At 43.5% G+C, this 19,995-nt stretch overlaps 1 protein-coding gene across 7 annotated transcripts in view; it reads left to right on the top strand.

The window, feature by feature from the left end:
• LOC310659704 (transducin-like enhancer protein 4) overlaps positions 1-19,995 on the top strand; it is a 127,739-nt gene that overhangs the window by 21,314 nt on the left and 86,430 nt on the right. For all 7 annotated transcript variants that reach the window (XR_014502945.1, XR_014502946.1, XR_014502947.1 and 4 more), the window contains one exon: positions 19,533-19,595. Coding sequence is in view for 1 of the 7 variants with exons in the window: in XM_083403428.1 (XP_083259554.1) it covers positions 19,533-19,595 (63 nt within the window). In the remaining 6 variants the exon portion in view is untranslated. The remainder of the gene's footprint in view (positions 1-19,532; positions 19,596-19,995) is intronic.

The raw sequence follows: 19,995 nt of genomic DNA on the forward strand, positions 1-19,995 counted from the left end.
TATAGGTCTTGGCCATGTGTGTGGGCTTCAGGAAGTCTTCCTGTTCCAGTCACAGCACCCAGAGGGAGAGAGACTCCCTGGTGTGACTCTGGGCACCCACACTACTGTCCTCTTCCTGCTGGATGAGCACCTTCCTGTCCTCCCAGGCCTTTGAATCATAGAATCATAGAGTTGGAAGAGACCACAAGGGCCATCGAGTCCAACCCCCTGCCAAGCAGGAAACACCATCAGAGCACTCCTGACATATGGTTGTCAAGCCTCTGCTTAAAGACCTCCAAAGAAGGAGACTCCACCACACTCCTTGGCAGCAAATTCCACTGTCAAACAGCTCTTACTGTCAGGAAGTTCTTCCTAATGTTTAGGTGGAATCTTCTTTCTTGTAGTTTGGATCCATTGCTCCATGTCCGCTGAATAACAATCCACCAGGTGCCTCATTTCTTGCACCAAGTTCCCCTTTGCTGGCTTTTGTGGTGGTTTCAGGTGGTTTAGATAGTTTTCATGGCTGGGTTTTATGCTTATTTTAAGTTGTATTTTATTTTGGTTCTGAATCATATTTTTTTCTGAATCACTTCTTAACTTCATTGTTTGTGTGAGCTGCCCTGTGAACTTGGTTGGATGGGCGGTGTGCAGATATAATTAAGAATAAGAATATAATTAAGAAGAAGTTGGGGATAATAATGAGACTTGCCACATCGAGCTCTTGGGGACCAAACTGGTAAGGGAAGAATTATTATTACCCATCCTCTGTCCACCAGGTAACGTGGGAAGGAACTGAGAAACTTAGGAGCATTACACCTGAAGGTAATCTGAAGGTAGCAGGCCTCACAGGAAGGCCTGCAGTAAGACTCAGTTTGTGTAGTAGCAGAAATCACAGCGGCAGTTAAAAACATTAAACAAGCAATAATGTGGTTTTCTGATTGTCTGTCTTCTCATCTCTGGATGCCTCATGGTTAGTGTGACCAAAGTCTGACGAAAGTGGTTCTTTCTTGCCCTCACATACCTCCATCCATTTTGATGTTACGGTGAATTATAATGCTTCACCCCCACATGCCCCTCCCTTTTATCTGTTTTTAAGTCATAAAGATAAATTTGTTTTTGGCTTTTGGGAGGATCAGCAGAAGGAGACTCGTGCATAATCAGAGCTTCTTTTGTGTCTGCCTCGTTGACATGAAAAGAGATTTTGGTGTTATACTTGCAGCTGCTCCTGGGGCCGCAGTGGTTAGGACAGGAAGGAAGTCTTCCCCATTCTAAGAACAGGCAACAATTTTTTCGACAAGGCGGTAGCAGAGGATCTGTGAGTGATGTGTACTTTAACTTGCAAAGGAGGAATTCACATATCTCTGCTGCAGGTGGAGCAGAGATGCTAGTTTTCCTCCTTTCTGTGTCAGGCTGGAAACACAGAGCAATTTGCCTATCCTGTCACTGCTTCTCTGCATATCTACGCTCTCCCTGAATAAGTGACTGACGTGATCTGCCATCCACTGCCACAAGAGAACTGGTGTGCTCCAGTGGTGAGAGTATTTGGAGCTGGAAAGTTCATGGTTAAACCAGGGTTCAAGCAGGAAGTTCCCTGGATGGCCTTGAGTGGAACTGATTGCATTCCTATCCCACCACCTTCTCCAGGGAACTCAAGGTGGCGAACCTGGTTCACCCCAGTGCTGTTTTTCTGGCAGTAGTAAACAGTACAGTCATACCTCGGGTTGAAAGTGCTTCAGGTTAAACATTTTCGGGTTGCGCTCTGTGGCGACCTGGAAGTAGCGGAGCACGTTACTTCTGGGTTTCGCCACTCGTGCATGCGCAGACGCTCAAAATGACGTCACGCGTGGAAGGTGCAAATCGCGACCCACGCAGACGCGGGTTGCATTCTCTTCAGGATGCGAACGGGGCTCTGGAACAGGTCTCATTCGCATCTAGAGGTACCACTGTACATAGAACTGGCACTTACCACCCCCCAACCCATCAAATCTTGTGATAAGGTAATGGAGGGTTGGGAGAGCATGCAAGCAACAGTGGCTGAAAGGAGGATTGTGAAAAGCAGGAGTGGTGGCTGTGGCGAGGAAAAGGAGGCCCTTGTTTGGGGCTGCGGTTTCCGCTCTCAGTCTCCCCCTCATCTGCCTCGCAATGCACTCTCCCCCCCGGATAAGTTGCTATGGCACTGCCTCACTTTCCTCACTGCTCTGCGAGCTGCTGGGCAAGTGCAAGAGCTGGCTTCCCTTTCATCTCTACTTGCTGTTTTCATGTCTGCGGGGAGGAGAGAGAGAGAGAAGTGGGAGAAGGCAGGGGCCTCTGCTGCTAGCACCACCGCCCTCCACTCCAGGGGAAAGGGGCATGCAGAGTGGGGCAGGAGAGAGACAGAGAGAAATGAGGGGGAAGAGTAGGCGTGGCCAAACTTGGCCTGCCAGGTGTTTTGGGAATACAGTTCCCATCATCCCTCGCCACTGGTCCTGTTAGCTAGGGATGATGGGAGTTGTAGTCCCAAAACAAGTTTGGCCATGCCTGGGGAAGAGGATCATGGTGAGTACTGGCACCATTTTTCTAGGGAAAAAAGTACTGCCCCCCCCCCCATTTAGTCCCCATGACAACACTGTGAAACAGGTTATCCCAAGAGGCCATAACTGGCCCAAGGTGAACTTCACAGCTGAGTGGGGAGATGAGCCCTTTAACCACTACACCACACACCTGTCTAGTGTGCAGGCAGGAGGGTATTTTTTTTAAATGTGGATGACTGTGACACCTGCTGGATATTCCTTGAATAAACAAGAGCTTGAGCCAAAATGTGTCCTTTTTGGGGGGGCTGGAGGGGCATCCCCTCCAATGGCCTGAATTACGATAGGACTGGGGCAATAAATGAGTGCCACCTGAGAAATTGTTTGAGGATGTATTCTCCCCATTTAGCTGCGGTTTGCTGTGGCAGGTGAACTGGGCCAACGTTGACCAAAACGCCCTCATCCCTTTGTGACCTAAGGCAGTTCAGCCAGTCAATGCCAGTAACTTTATCACCGCCAGAAAGCCTTACGGTAAATTGCTGCCTGTGCCCGGGGATATTCATGTTTATGGACATCTTATGCAAGAGAATTATGTAATGGGCCTCTGTCTTAAGTATTTCCTATGTGAACTTTGCTGTTGAGTCAGTTTCTCATCTGTGCATGAATGCGACCGCTTTCTAGGAGCATGTACTCCTTAAGCCCTCGTCATTTCTTTGTGTGGTTGGCATCTGGTCATCATAACAGATATATTGATGTCAATCCCTGGTATGCCCCACGGAGAGCCTCAAGGTCCATAAATAACAACACCCTAGTGGTCCCGGGCCCTAAGGAAGTTAGATTGGCTTCAGCCAGGGCCTTTTCAGCACTGGCTCCAGCCTGGTGGAACGCTCTGCCTCATGAGACCAGAGCCCTGCAGGATCTGATTTCTTCCCGCAGGGCCTATAAGACAGAGTTGTTCTGCCTGGCCTTTGGCTTGGAACCAATTTGATTCCTTCCTTCCTTCCCTCTCTTTCTTTTTTCTTTTCTTTCTCCTCCTGCGATGAGGCTACATTTTAATATTTTAATGTTCCATTATTTTAATGTTGTATTTTATTTTTGTTTTTAAGTTGTAATCATTCATCTTGTTTTTATTATTGCTTGTAAGCCGCTCTGAGCCCGGCCTTGGCTGGGGAGGGCGGGGTATAAATAATAATAATAATTATTATTATTATTATTATTTTATTATTATTATTATCATCCCTTGCTATCTTAAAGGGCAATAAACAGCACCTTATGAGTAGATGGCAGTAATAGGATCCACGGCTAATACTGACAGAACAGGCTCTTCCCTCTCACACCTGTCAGCAAACCTACTGTTTTTTAGTTAGTTCTAAAATACATAAAAGCTGTTCACTCTTAACAGAGGCGGGACATGGTCTGTGTAGCCCACCTCACATGTTCAAGGAATGCCTCTGTGCTTGAAGGTATGTGCATGACCCCCCCCCCCCATCCTATTGATGACTGCTACAGCCTTAGTTTGCCTCTGCTCCAATTGAAAATGAGTAATATAAAAGGATAGTTACAGCTATCTTACTCTCGGTTGCTTTGTTCAGGATAACAGTGTTGGGTATTCGTTGATCCTATAATGTCGACCCAAGTATGTAGAGAGGTTTAGGCTACACATGCTCTGGCTGAGGGGTCCGTGGCCCCATCCCCAGGTACATTTTTGGGAGGGGGCGCAACCAGGCACCCCCACAACTGGCTCCTGCGCATGAGGGAACTGATATATAATGAATTGGAAAAAATGTTTAAAATAACATTTGTTAAAAAACCCCAGAAGCATTTCCATTAGGAATTACAGGTTCCGATATCCCAAAAGACCAGAAAAGACTATTTATGTATGTGACAACATCTGCAAGGATGCTACTAGCCCAAAGATGGAAAGAACCAACAGTTCCGACCAAGGAAGAATGACAAGCCAAATTGCTGGACTATGCTGAAATGGCAAAACTGACTGGGAGACTCGGGAATCAAGAAGATAATGACTTTAAAAAATAATGGGGGAATAACTTACTTATAACTTACTTATAACTTACTTAGGAGACCACTGTAAACAAATAAAAACGATAGCTGGACTTTAAAAACAACTTGTAAAGAAACAAAAAATATAGATAATTTATAGAGATGAAAACTGGAGAACGTAATGACATGTAGTTTTAGAAAAATTATGTTAAAGACCCACGCAAGGAATGGGGGGAAGTCATGAGATTCAGAGAATCTCATATATGGATATGGTAAAAAGTTTTTTCTTTTTATTAATTGGAATATGTTCTTGTAAAAGCCAATAATAATATTTATATTAAAATAAAATAAAGGTGAGCTTTCACATAAAAAAGAAGTAGTATCTTGCCTCCAACAGTGGAGGTAGAACATAGACATAATGGCTAGTAGCCACAGATGAAATTTCATCCTTTTTTTCTGAATTTAAGCATTGTAGATTTCATCTTTGTGAGATGCATTTGAATGCCCATAGACCAGAGTATATATAGTCATACCTTCGGTTGAATGTGCTTCGGGTTGAGCGTGTTTGAGTTGCGCTCCACGGCAACCCGGGAGTAATGGCGCAAGTTACTTCTGGGTTTTGCTGATCGTGCATGCGCAGACGCTCAAAATGACGTCACACGCATGCACGGAAGTGGCAAAACACAACTGTCGCTTGTTACGTTCGCTTCAGGATGGGAACGGGGCACCGGAACAGATCCTGTTCACATCCCAGGTACCACTGTACTAACAAACTGGAGCAATGCCTGTAACAGATGCAGATAACTTCCAAGCAATATAGTGAGTTATCAGCTGTCTAACCTTGTAGCAAGTATGTGAAATGACGTCCTGGTCAGTGTGTGCTGTCATGTCTTCTGCAGAATTTCAGTGCAAACCCTAACTTTCTGTAGTATTCTTCAGAGATTGCTGTGTAATGTAGGCTGCATTGTACAGAAGCTGCTTGTTGAGGTGGAAATTGTGTGTGGCACAGGTGATATAATCGTATAAGAAGGCTAAGAACCAAGACACTAAAGATCAGAGCATTACAGCTGGGAAGGTGTAGACATGCAAAGTTTGAATAGCAGCCCAACCAGTAAAGAAAACCCTAATAAACATCATTTGTCCTTTGGAGAGAGATCTGTTTTTTCAAATTATAGTGTTTTAATTGTGGAACCTGAGCTTTTGGAGTACTAAGGCGATTGTTGTGATTTTAAACTTCTTAAGTTGATTGTTTTCGCCAGATTTTACACATTTTGTCCATTGCCTCTGTAATGCTGCAAAATGCAGTCATACATTTTGAAATTTATTTATTTATATACGTAAGTATTGGATGTTAGATGGGAGGGACTCTTTTAAAGACACACACAAAGGAAAGCATTCTTAAAAGTGAGATCAAATGTGCTTGGAATATAAATACCACCCTGTTGTGAACTGCCAGGGTGCTTGGCTCATTTATTGAGCTGCATATTTGGCATGGGGGTTTTGGGTTTTCAACTGCTCAAGACAGACTGCTTGGCCTCCAAAAGGCTTATGCAGCCAAACTTGTCAGGGTTTGGTAAAAGCCCAAATAGATAGAAAATAGCCCAAAATTACACGAATAAACGAAAACATGCGGACTGTTTCCAAAACCTATTAACTAGATCTCGAGACTTCCTGCCTGCCTGCCCATAGCTGGTCACAATCCTTCAGCGTATGTTCCTTGCAAGAGACCACTGCTTCTTTGTAATGATGAAACCAGATTAGATAGTTCAGATCTGCAGGCATGCCTTCTTCACTTTCAAAGTGTGCTAATTTTTGGTGCTGTTGCACCAGGATCCTAGAATGACTTAAACTTTGCTAACTAAATCTAGTTTTTAGATTATTAATTTTGTTTATGATTGCTTGATGCCATCTGGGACTGAAGAGAAAGAAAAGCATAGCAAATAACAGAGTCTTGGATAACAAGGTTTTGGGATGGGGTTGCTGCATAACTTCATGTGACTGAAGAGTGCTGAGGAACAACCATTCTTCAGCCACCAGTTCATCTCCTTTTTGTCCTGTGGCCTAGCTTCTCTTATCCCGGTGCTGGTGGGGTAGGATTAAAAACCATGAGAATAATAATTTCCTGGATAAAGAGGAGATTTATGTCTTTGAGATGGCTAGAACTGTGCTATAGTGGTTCAGGTTTCAGACAAGGACTGGGAAGCAGTGGCGTATTGTGGGTTGCCAGCGCCCAGGGCAAGGTGCAGGGAGGGGAACAGATGGAGTACACTCAACTGCCTGACGGTTTCTGCATCACCCAGGAGATTGCAGCTGCAGGGATAAGAAAAGAAGAATTGCTCTGTCTGAGGAGGTGGCTTCCTGGTTCGCATGGAGGAGCTGTTTTCAACGGAGCCCAGTGTTGGAAGCAGCACCTGGTGTATTGAGGCAGCACCTGGTGTTGAAATTATGCACCCCTAAGAATTTTTCGCCTGAGGCAACTGCCCCGTGCCCCCCCTCCCCATGCTATGCCACTGCTGGGGAGACCCTGGTTTATATCCTTACTCAATTATGTAGATCATTGGGTTACTGTGGATGACGTCATATTTCCCAGTATTCCCAGGGTTATAGTGAAGATAAAATAGTGAACATAGTTCCTCTTCCTTCTATCTTGTTCTCTTTGGAGCAAAAGTGGTTTATATTTGGTATATGTATATATGTTGAGCTGGAACCAGCTTTGCCCTTCACAAACGGAATGACTCTTTTTGCTGAAATCCAGCAGAGGCTCCCACTGAAGGAAGGCATGGGGGCACTTTTTTCCAGTTTCTCCTGATACCCCCAGAGCAACTTCCCTTTCTGTCATCCAGCCCCTCCTGATCAGCTTGCACTGAACACAGTTCTGCTCATGGGTAGTCTGGCTCCGTAATCAATAAGCAAGGAAATGCTGTAAATGCATAAATAATAATTATTTTTCTGGTGAACATATCAAAACCTTAGAGTACACTGTTATGTAGCTGATTGGGGGAGGATGTTTCATGTTTTTTTAAAAAGCAACGCAAATGTACAATAATGTGCTTTGTTTAAAAATACAAAAAAATGAATTATACTTGGACTCTGTATTACGCTGTATCATTTTAAGAAATGGAAATAGCCTGTCTTCTCTGGGTCATCACTGGTGTGTTTTTATGCAAGGGGAATGCTTTTTCGTGTTAAGGAAGGAAGCGGTAGACACGTCAGTATTTATTAACATTTTTGACAAAGTATGGCAGCACAGGCTATCCTTTTTAGGTTTTGGCATGAACAATCGCCCTTTTATTGGGCCATTAATGCTCTTTCGGAACATCGTGCTGCATCCGCAGGCAATAATTTAGCAGCTGTTTATCAGAGGCTTTCATAAAGCCCTGAATAGTCTTCTAACATTCAGTCACCCTAACATCAGCGTTTTAGAATCCATGCCTGTTTTTAAATGGGAGATCTGTGAATGTGGTTGCTCAGGGATGCGTGACCCACATAACCTATAAATTTGATTGGAAGTTACATTGCTGGCATAGGCTGATGGATAGCAGATTAGAACCCTGATTAACCATGTGATTCGCAGGCTGGGAATATATTGTCTAAGCAAGATTCATCAGATGCAATCAGAATTTCAAGTGGTCAGATGAAATTCAAATGTGCCGTGTGGTTTCTCTCTCCTCCCCCCTTTTGTGCTTTTCTTCGTAGGTTGCCTTCTTTCTCTTGCCCCCCCCCCCTCCTCATTTCCAGTGCTGAAAAATACTTCTTTGATGAATCTGCTCCTCACCCTAAAGCTGTCTGACTGTTGTTCATCAGAAAGCAGGTCGCAGTTCAGTGAGCAGAAGAAAAGATTTTAATAGAAGCTGTGCCAAGGGCTGTAATGCATCATTTTAGGGCCCTAATTACATTACAATGACAAATATCAATGGTGACAACAGCAATAACCTACATCCTTTAATGGCTGTGCTGGAAAAGGAGTTTGGGCTCTGTGCCATTAGATTAGACTCGGTTTCAAAACAGAGGCCATTAGAAGTGTGTGTCCACAGTATTATTGGCCGATAACTGAAGCCCACTGGAAAGCCTTGTAAATAAATGCCTCTCTAAAGCATGGCCCCATGGGACAAAAGAAGCAAAATTAGAGGACCATGGAAGCAGCAGTGTTTCCGAGGCAACTTTAGCTTTCAAAGTGAAGAATTGGCTACTTAATTTTGTGAAATCCTGCTTCTCCCCCTCGCTTGGTCTCTTTCTGTGCTTCCTCTTGCCAATTAGGGGGATCATAAAAACTCTATTGGCAAAAGCATCTGAATGAAGAAAAAGAGCATCTTAAGCGAAAGTAGCTTCCTTAAATGTTTTGCAATATGGATTTTTTTTAAAAAAAATGAATAAATCAATGCAACTACTTTGTATACAGAGTTGAGCAAATGCTGGCAAGAAAGTATGTCATTCATATTGGGGGCCAGGGAGAAATATTGCAGATCTGGTGTAGCCAATGTGCCGCCCTCCATATGATAGACAACACATCCCATCATCTGAGGGATGATTGTAGCTCAGTGGTAGAGCATCTGACTTGCCTGCTGAAGGTCGCAGGTTCAATCCCTGGTGTCTCCTGGTAGGGCTGGAAAAGCTCCTTTCTGAAACCCTGGAGAACCACTGCCAGCCAGTGTTGGCAGTATGCACTGAGCTAGATGAACCAGTGCTCTGACTTTGTATAAAGGCAGCTGCCGGTGTTGCTGTCCCCAGGCCATCCTGGCTGGGCCTAATGAGTGACAGACTAGTGATACCTGGAAGGTGCAACATGGGGCATCCATGCGCTAATTCTTCACCCAGAATAATTTGTACAAAATAAATTTAAATTTAAACTTCTTAAACTTGCATGCTTTCAGTTTCTAAGTCAGAGCCAGACCTTTTAAATGCCGATTCTATGAAAAATAATAATGACCCTTCTCTGTCATTGATACTTCTTTATACCATCACAGGAATAGCATGAAAAGAATCCCCCATTATCACCATTTATTTATTCATTTAATATACAGTGGTACCTCGGGTTAAGAACTTAATTCGTTCTGGAGGTCTGCTCTTAACCTGAAACTGTTTTTACCCTGAGGTACCACTTTAGCTAATGGGGCCTCCCGCTGCCGCCACGCTGCGTGATTTCTCATCCTGAAGCAAAGTTCTTAACCTGAGGTACTATTTCTGGGTTAGCAGAGTCTGTAACCTGAAGCATCTGTAACCCGAGGTACCACTGTACCACCTTTTTCCCTGACAGAGACTCAAGGTAGCTTACAGATAAAATAGTAGCAGCAAAATGAAATGAAATGAAATATGATTAAACATCAACAGAATTAAAACTATACATCTATATCTGTCTATAGATGTATAGGTAAAAGTAAAGGGACCCCTAACCGTTAGGTTCAGTCGCGGACTGGACTCTGGGGTTGTGGCGCTCATCTCTCCTTATTGGCTGAGGGAGCCGGCGTACAGCTTCCGGGTCATGTGGCCAGCAGGACTAAGCCGCTCCTGGCGAACCAGAGCAGCGCACGGAAACGCCATTTACCTTCCCGCCGGAGCGGTACCTATTTATCTACTTGCACTTTGACATGCTTTTGAACTGCTAGGTGGGCAGGAGCAGGAACCGAGCAACGGGAGCTCACTCCGTCGCGGGGATTCGAACTGCCGACCTTCCGATCGGCAAGCCCTAGGCTCTGCAGCTTAACCCACAGCACCACCCGAATAGATGTATAAGAACTATTGAATACAGATAATTACAATAAAAACATATTCTAGGTCTTAAATCTCTATATTATGGTATTTACTGTAATGGTGGCTTGAAAGCAACTAATGCAGTTGACGCAGGAACATTCCCAGTAAGTGTTACTGGGTGCAAGTGTAGCACAAAATTTATTTCTGGCACAAAGGAGGTGGAACCCACAAATAGGCCTAAAATCAAGGGCAAGTCCCTGTGCAAAGGAAGATACTTGAGAGCCATGAAAACTACATGCGGCTCACTTCATCATTGTCTCGTTTGTGGCTTGAAAACCTGTACTGTGCTAACTTCCCACACCCAAGACATACACTGTACATGGGAGCTTGTTGCTAGAGGTGGGCAGAGTTATTGAAAAAATTACAGTGAGTCCCAGGAGAGGTTGCCAACCAACTAAAGGAAACCCCCAGGATTGGCTTTGCTTTGCTTGCTTGCTTGCTGGCCAGTTTCCAGGACAGCGCGGAGCAAGGCCCTTTTCTCTGCTCCCTGCTCCCTGCCACTTTTGTGTCTGTGTGTATCATGGATGAATAGATGGCTTGTGCTGCCAAACAGCACTGGTGCTCCATCCTTGGGCCCACTGTGGGCTCTGCCCTTTGGCTGTACCCCTGGGCCTGCCACCTGTCCTGGCTGGCTTTGTGCCCATGTCCCAGTATTTTATTAAATGCTGGTTTTTTACGTTAAAAAGAAGAAGACTGTTTTATTTCAAGAGCTGGCAGCCCCAGGGGTGTGCACCTCCACCCACCGCTCACTGCCTCTGGATATATTGTCTTAAAATACAAACAGATGTAAAAATTCAGTCCCGAGTCAGTAGAATCTGCCACTGGCTGCAAAGGGGAACGTGTAGCAAACGCTTGGCATTTAAAAGGACTTGTTTGGAATTTTCGCCCGAGAGTTGAAGGCATGTTGCAACTCAGAATTGCCTTTATGTGTGATTACAGTACAACCAAACATCGCTTACCAGAAAGCCGAAGATGTGTGCGGCGATTCTGTCATCTGCTTTAATGGGATGTGAAGAAACGATTGAAGAATGGTTTCAACAAGCCTGTGACCAAGAATAATTTGTATACCACTAATAATACCTTTGCACGGATGGTACACACAGAACAAAATGAAGGTTTCTGCTGTGCCCGGAGAGTTGTATAATCCTTTTGATACACTTTTATAGTATAACGATGCCAGAGCATCTGGGTTTCAGGGGTTTTTTTGTTTTGTTCCTGGGGTGAGGCTCATATTTTCAGGGAGGGGAAATTACCTTGCGTTCTCCCTTTGTATGATTCTCCTCCTCCTCCTCATAATTATCTGGTTTAGCAGGTGGCAGGTTACAGCAGGTTTTGGGTGAACACACAGAGCAACCCGCTTATTTGCAATAAACTTTTATTTGATGGTTAAGATAAATCTTTGGCTTTGAGGGAAAGATTTACACAGGCTTCTGGGTGGCCAGCCCTAAGTATTGTAAAAACAATGAGTCAGCCACCCTGCATAGTCACGAGAATTTTGAGAATAAAATAAAGCTTAGTTGCCGTTTTCATTATCTAACTTTCAGTGTTCTGTAGTGCTTCTGTCTGCATTTCTCCCACTCACCTAGGAGACACGTAGGTTTTTCCTAAGGCCTGCCTAAGAACCACATTATCTTTTACTTCAAACTCCTTAGCTGTCATGTTTGTAGGTGATCTAAAATCTACAGCAGGGCTGGGAAGCCTCTGGCCCTTCAGATGATGTTGGATTACAGTTCTCATCTTCTCTTAACATTGGCCATGCTGATGATGGGAGTTAGAGTACAACAACACCTGGGAGGTTGAAGATCCTCGATCGCTGGGCTTGGAGTCTCTACTTTTATGATATTTTATATCTTTGCACAGCATAACAAAACCAGCTTCCGGTGTCACAAGGTGAACACCAACAAGCCATAATCTTGGTTATTACCATCATGAGAAAGTGGCATTTTAAAATTCTATTTATGGCTCACTGGCAAAATGCATTTTGCTTGGAGCTACCAGGAACTTCAGTTGGCTCCAAATATGGCAACAAGACTGTAAATGGGGACTGGGCGATTTGACCATATTATGCTAGTGCTCTGTCATGTGTTCTGACCTCAACTTCATTTTTTGACCCTATTCAGTGTGCCAGCATTAACATTAAAAACTTGAAGTGGCTTGGGGCCAAGTTATCTGAAGAATCACACCTGTTCTGACACTAAATTATGCTATAGCCTCCCCCCCCCCCCGGTGTGCTGGATGGCTAATAGGGAGAGAGGGGTGGTTTTTTTTAGCAGTGGCACTCCAGCTGTGGAATCCCCCCTCTCCACCATAGAACTTCCTTTAGCCTATGCTGGACTGTCTAGCTTTATTATTTTATTTGCTTGTTTGGTAGATCTAGCTTGTAGTGTAAGCCACCCATATAACCTAATGGTGTTGGGTTCCCTATTAGCATTGTGAATTAAATAAATGAACATTTTGCCCAGTGCAAATTGTGGATAGCAAGTGCATCCTCCCCTGAATCCCTTCTGGGGTTTTTTTGGAGGGTTCCTTAGTCTCTTTTGAAGGTTTGTCACCAACATCATTTCTTGTATGGTCAGTTATAGGAACAAAATTTTTCTTTGCCAAAATGTGAGGCCTTCAAAACACACAGTGCAAACACCCAGATGCCCTGGCATCGTGGAAGCAGAAGTAGACTTTTGTACAAATGAGTGTACCAAGTTTATTGCGGTCAATATCTTGAAGTGTGTGTATTCTTTTTTTTTAATTGGTTTTATTTGACTGTAGCTGTAAAGGTGCTCAGAATCATGTGCCCGTGGTACTCCTCAGGTAGACTTCCATACAGGTACTGACCTGACATACCTGACAGGTACTGACATACAGGTACTGACCAGGTACTGACTACACAAAATTATCTTCATGATAGCCATTCTCTACACCCATACTGGATTTAAATTTTATATTGGAACCTTTAGTGGGGAAAACATAGCTAGTCTAGCCTAAAGGGGAACATCAAATTAGCTTTGAATTTAGATTCTGATGAAATGTCAGCAGTAACTTTATTGAGAACTGTACCTCTATTTTCTTTTATAACAACTGGTCCAATAAGTCGATAATGATTTGCAATTAAAGGTGCACTTAAAAAAATGGGTCAGTCAAACAATGTTTCCTTTACATAACGCCTTCTATCTATTATAACTTGCTATTACTGTGGTCATCTTCTCCTAGTGGTTATAGATCTTAAAGATGCTGCAACTTCTACACAATGGAATAATGGTGAGCATTATGAGACCTACAGTTCTGCTGGTAGGCTGCATTTAAAAAGAGTGTTTGTGGAGTTGCAGCATAAATTAAGAACATTCATTTAGTGACTCTAAACATGTTATTATCTCAACATGCTCTGTTTGTTTTCTTAATTTTTCTTCTTCTTGACATTGGCCAACTTCTGTTCCTTTCACACGTCTTCTTTTAGCTCAAGGGAAACCATATCTCAATGTTTTCCAGGAAGATGGCCTCAAATCCTCGTTTTCTTCTGTATGTTTCCATCTGATCTTTTATCCTTGCGGAAGGTACTGTCTTAACAAGTGCATGAAACCGGATTTTCTAGCCTAGGATCATGAAAGAGCTGGTAGCTTGGGAGTGGCCTAGACAACTGTAATTAAAGCCACAAAACGTTTCCATTACTCCTGCTTGTCATCAAGCAGAATATTATGAAAGTTTTCACTTTTTTCAGGATGTTGATTTCAGGCGAAATCCTTGTAGGTGATGGCAGCACAGAAAATCTGGAAAGAAGTGCAAACAACAACAACAACAACATCAACAACAATTTTATTATTTGTACCCCACCCATCTGGCTGGGTTTCCCTAGCCACTCTGGGCTGCTTACAACATATCTAAAAACATAGTAACAAAAGTAGAGGAGCAAAACAAGGAGCATATCATGGAAATCTGAGAAGTTATTTGGGCCAGGTTGTGAGGGAGAGTATAGCCAATAGTAGATGAAAGCAATGGGAAGCAGAGTGAGAAGGAATCTGTTTTTTTAAATAAAACATTTCAGTAGTTATTCAAGAAAATAGTTCACCAGCCAGACTGCTGGATGAGAGAGAATGCTTTCCCCATCATTGAGAAGTTTTCGACATCTGCTGAAGTCATATATGTTTTATCTGGGGACCAAAGAGATGATTGGCTAGTTTGTATTGTATACAGAAGTACACTTCTGTACAACTGCTATTTTGTAATTCAACTGTGAGTTGGATAATTTTATGATTTTAGTGTTGGTTTTATGTTATACTTTACTGTAGCCTTTCCATACAATCCTGAGAACTTGGGTTGAAGGGGTGGTATACAAATACACACACACACACACAGTGGTACTTCTGGATGCAAATGGGATCTGTTCTGGGGCCCCGTTTGCATCCTGAGTAGAACGTAACACGTGTCTGCAGGTTGCGTTTCGCCGCTTCTGCGCATGCGCGTGATGTCATTTTGAGCATCTGCACATGCGCGAGCTGCGAAACCCAGAAGTAAAACGTTCCATTACTTCCGGGTCGCCGCGGAGCAAAACCTGAAAACGCTCAACCTGAAGCATATTTAACCTGAGGTATGACTGTATATATATATAAAACACCATCTCTAAACAGGAATACAAGGTTCAGGAAGAAATAAGATGCAAACAAAGGTAGTAACCTCCATTCTATAGGTATAGCTCACCAGAAGAAGGGTTGGTCAAAGTCCACTGCAATTTCATGTGGTCTGTCATCAACTTTGTGGGGGGCCTGGAGTCATGTGGACCCACCTTGGGTCCCTAGGTGGTGTTGGACCACAAGTCCTGTCAGCCCCAACCAGCATGGCTCAATGGGACCACTCTTTTTTACAAAAATATTTTCCTCTCTTTATTGATGTATGCTGATTTAAATTGTGCTTTGAATGCTTGACTATTATCAACCAGTGTCTTGACTAGTCAATTTGTTTGGTGGTGTTTTATTTTACCATTCAAATGCCAATCTTAATACGAAACATGTCACCGGCCTGATACATTTCCGAAATGGACCTTACTTTTGATATTTGGAGATTGCCGCATTTGGATTTCAATAATTATTGTACCTTGATAGAACCACACAGGTAAACCTGAAGATCATGGAGGTTGGGCAACAGGAGGACACAGCAACGTGGGGGTTATTGTAAGGTTACCAGACGTCCCTGTTTCCCGGGGACAGTTCCCGGATTTACAAATCAGTCCCCATACAAAATCCATTGAAGTTGAAAAGTTTTCCCGGGTTCATTGAAAAAAAATCTGGTAACCTTATGCTATTGTAGTCTCTACAGTTACAGTTATTGCTCATTCAGTGAGGGCAGGCCTATTGCAATAGGACCCCTTGAATTGTGCTGTAGGATAGAGCTTAACAATCTGGTGTTTTCGAGTAGATGTGTAGACTACTCAGTTTGAGCATTATTGTCAAGCGAGACTGCTGCCACTGGTGTGATCAAAATTCTAGCTTCACTTGTATAATTCTGTGTATGTAACTTTGCACACATGTGCATATTGGAGTGTGCAAGAATGTGAATTGTGCTTGCAAATAGAACTTTTGGTGCTCCCTTCCAACCAAATTCAAATTTTCCATGCACTAAGGGCTACATAGGGAGTGTATCCTAGCTCAGTGGAGGAGGACATATTGTGATGCCAAAGATCCCGGGTTCAATTCTTGGCATTTACAGTTAAAAGGTTCAGGTTGCAAGAAATATGAAATAATCTTTGTCTAGAGACCCTGGAGAGTTGCTCCTGTTCAGAGTAGTCAACACTGCTCTAAAGGGAAAAATAGTCTGATCCTGCAGTTTCATAATGAAAAAAGCAACATTGCATTTCCTGGTTTTTGGCAACGTAGTTGGGGTTTCCTTAGTAAGGATATTTCAGGAACAACGGCTTCTTCTTGGTCGCTCTGTATTCTTTTCTGTGTTAGACAGGTTTTTGAAGTATTTGCCTTTTAAGAGATTGCATAGTGAGAAGGTCGAAAGGGTTGCTGATGAAAGAAGGAAACCTAAATTAGACAAGTATGAGTGTATCTGTCCTTCGGGTAATGACTTTGCATGAAAGAGCATTTTGTCACTGAATGTAATGACAAACTGACCCAAAGTAGAATGCAATTTTAAAATCTCCCTTTAGAGGTGGTCTGTCTTCCTTCCCTCTATTAAAGCAAAGCACGTAGAGTAGATTACAGAACAGAAGGGGCTGAATGTGCGCCATGCGAGCTATTGGGCCATATTTTGAGAACAGAAAGCACTCAGTTTCATGTTGAGCTGCTCTGTTTTTATTCTGTGCTAACTAGCTAAAATGTTTTGTTCACAGATCTGCTGGTATAAAATGTGGTGTTTAGGTGACACTTTATGCTCAGCAAAAACCTGTTGATGCTTCCGAAGTACAGTAAGAAATTCAAGAACTCAATGGGAGAGGGAGAGTTCAGCACCTTTCACCACGTCCCCCCTTTAAGGGATTTACAGTATTTATGCAGTTAGAGATATGCAGCAGTGTTGACTCTCCTGGTTAAGAAAACTCTTAGTCTTGAATAACCAGTCCTTGTTTTAAAAAAGTCAGGGTGCGGGTGTTGAAGCCATGTCCCAGTTGCTCAGTACCTCTGAGACTTGTGGCACAGTCCCAAGTCAGAAGGATTGAATCTCAACCCACCCTTTCATGAGTGGACAATGCTCCCACTTATGAACAATGCTCCCCGCTCCAAACCCCCCACCCACCTTCCCTTCCCACTGCATCTCTCTTTGGCACATCCCATTTCATTCTGCACGGTCCCTTGACCCTCAGGAGTGGCTTTTTTGAGGGCTGCATCAAGGGGTAGAGGGAATGAGGGGAGTTGCAGTTCAGCAACATCTGGAGGGCCAAGGTTCCCTGCAACTGTGCGATGGGATGAGCCTTTGTAGACACAAATGCCTATCATCAGAATGTTTTGTAATCTGGTGAAGTGCCTGGAAAAGCTCATATAACAATGTACAGTATTATTCTTTAAACTACAATGGACTAACACAGCTGCCTCTGAACAAAAAGCAGGCTGAAGGGACTCTTATTTCAGGACAATATGTTAGTAGGACCAAAGGTTTTCTGTCTTCAGTTGGCTTGGGCAGCTGAAGTCAAGAGGATGACTGCTCCATCCTTTGATGGGCTGCCGAGCTAGGGGTGTGAATCCTGTTCAGCTAGGGATGCTGGTATGTGGACCGAGGTTCATGGGTCTGCTTTTATTAATGGTGAAGTTGGAAGTCTGCGGGAAGTCTTGCTCAAATCCACACTGTTTACAGATCCCTAAGCGATGCCAATTCACATGACCCTCGGGCTGACGTTAACTGCTTGAAATTCCTGTGCATTTTGGTTTCTTGCCATGGCCAGTTGCTTGCATGTGGTCACTACCATGTGCAGGGTTTAGGTCTTTTGCGCACCACTGTAAACACAACATCTCTCACTCTCTTATGTCGAAGTTACAGTCCTGTGTGAAAGGACATGTATGCAGGAATGTCAAGCAAGTATCACAGCAGTTGTGTGGAGTGGCCCTGATAACAGGGCTCATTTCAGAGGCATTGGATTAGGGGCTTCAGCAACCTTCTTGTTGTTTATGCAAGCAGGGTGGTCCAGGGTGCAGTGGGGCTAATGTTCACCCTGTGCTTGAGACTAGAGTTTATCAAAAAGCAAGCACCCACGCATCATCATGTGTGCATCTTGTGCCCTGAAGTGGAGCCAAGGTGGTACCCCCCCACCAGGAACAACACTTTTATTAAAGTTTTCCTGAGGCATTCAGATACCAATTCCTGCCTTCGTTTATTTTTAACTGGAGCTGTGCCCATGTAAGGGGGTGTTTTTAAATATGGAGGTGTTATCTGTGGGGTGTGCAAATGTTTTGCTTTTAATGGATTGTTCTGATGCTAGTTGATCAATCAAACGAAAACTTTTAAGCGTCCAGTAGTTGTTTGTAAATAAAGTGCTCACTTCAGTGTGAAACTTCACCTTTTTTAAAAAAAACACCACAAAAGCAAAACGTACACTTGATCCCATATGCAGTTGAAAGATAAGAGTTTTGCTTTTCACTTGTTTTTTTGGGGGGTGCAGGGGTTGTGAGGAATCTTATTTAAGAAGGGGAAAGTGTGTGCCAATCTCAGAGGTTGTTTTTTATATTAAAAAAACTGCTTATTGTGCTACAAAAGGCTCCTGAAATATTTCAAGAAAGTCCGATTCACCAATGGAAATTCAATTCTCTGTTCTGCATTGAAGCTCAAGCGCTTGCTATTATGAGGAGCTCTCAGAGCAGCAAGTGGTTATTGTTGACCGTTAGTCGCTTCCTAATTGCTGAACTGGGTCTGCCACTGTTGTTCCTTACATTTGATTTCCTTTTGGAAGGATGAATACAACTGGGTAATTGTAGAGTTCCGAGGAATCCAGAGTTCACCTAGGTCTAAAACACGCACATGAGTGATGCAAGGTCCTCCAAACCTAACACGCCCTGTTGGACCATCCAGTACAATCCAGATGCTGGAATTGCACAGAGTTAGCTAAACCAGGACGTCTCAATGCTTGGGTTGGCAGTGAGGTCCAGCCATAAACACTGAGGCAGCAGAAAGCACAAGAAGAGGTCTGGTGCGTCAGACCAAAAGGCCCATCCAGGCCCACATTCTGTTCCACCGTGGTCAGCCAGGTGACTGTGGAAAACCCATAAGCAGGACACGAGTGCAACAGCCCCCCTCCACTGTAGTAGTATTAAAGCACTGTTGTTTTGATTCTGGAGGAGGGGATATTCAGCCATCATGGCTAGAGGCTGCTGAAAGCCTTGCTCATTAATTTGTCTAATCTCGATTAAAGCTGTCCAAGTTGGTAGCCGTCACTGCGTCTTGTGGTTGTGAATTTAATCATCTTATGCACTGCATGAAAAAGTACTTTTGTCTGTCCTGACTCTCGTGTCTTGCAGCATCACCTAAGGTTCTATTATTTTATGGGAAGGAAAAAAGCTTCTTCCTATCCACTTCCATCAGTGTTAGGCATCCCATGTTTTAAGAGTTGCTTATTGGTCTCGAGGATATGCACAACCGCATGCTGCTGTCCTCCTGTAGTAAGGCTATTTTTGTTAGAAAAAGGGCAGCTATATGTCTCAGCCCACCAGAGGTTCCTGTTTTCCTGCTTATAGTTGCTTTGGTGCAGCACCTGAAGCCAGTCCAGAGGGCTGAGCTGCCCATCTGTCCAAACGGCTGTTTTAAAATGTGTTTTGCTCTTTATTTGTGATCACAATAGTATGTTTGCAATATGTTGCTCACTAACTTTCCCTTTCTCATCCACAGGCAGAAATTGTCAAGAGGCTGAATGCCATATGTGCCCAGGTCATTCCTTTCTTATCCCAGGAGGTAAGGGGGGCTGTTTATATGTGCTGGCCTCAAATTGCAGGATAATTGCTTTAACTAAAGAGGAGATGAGGTGTCTCTCTGGCAGTGCAATGCTTTCAGTGTTTATATTTCACTTTTCTGCCATTTCATTCCTTGTCCATCATCACTTGGGTTTAATATGCATGCAAGAGACAGTTTTAAAACAATGATCCTAAATATTGGTGCCTACAGCATCTCTGCCCTGGTGCCAATGTGAAATTGGAAGGACCTTAAAGTTAATCTGACATCCTGTTTCTTCCAGCCAGGTGCCTCTGGATGTTTATAAAGAGGAAAGAGAATTATAGCTATCCAACTTTGCTTTGCTGCCCACCTCCACACTCCCCCAAATGTAGTAATTGGAGGCATATTGTCTCTGAACATG

The sequence above is a fragment of the Podarcis tiliguerta genome (genome assembly GCF_965153285.1).
Source record: "Podarcis tiliguerta genome assembly, chromosome: 11".
NCBI lineage: Eukaryota > Metazoa > Chordata > Lepidosauria > Squamata > Lacertidae > Podarcis > Podarcis tiliguerta.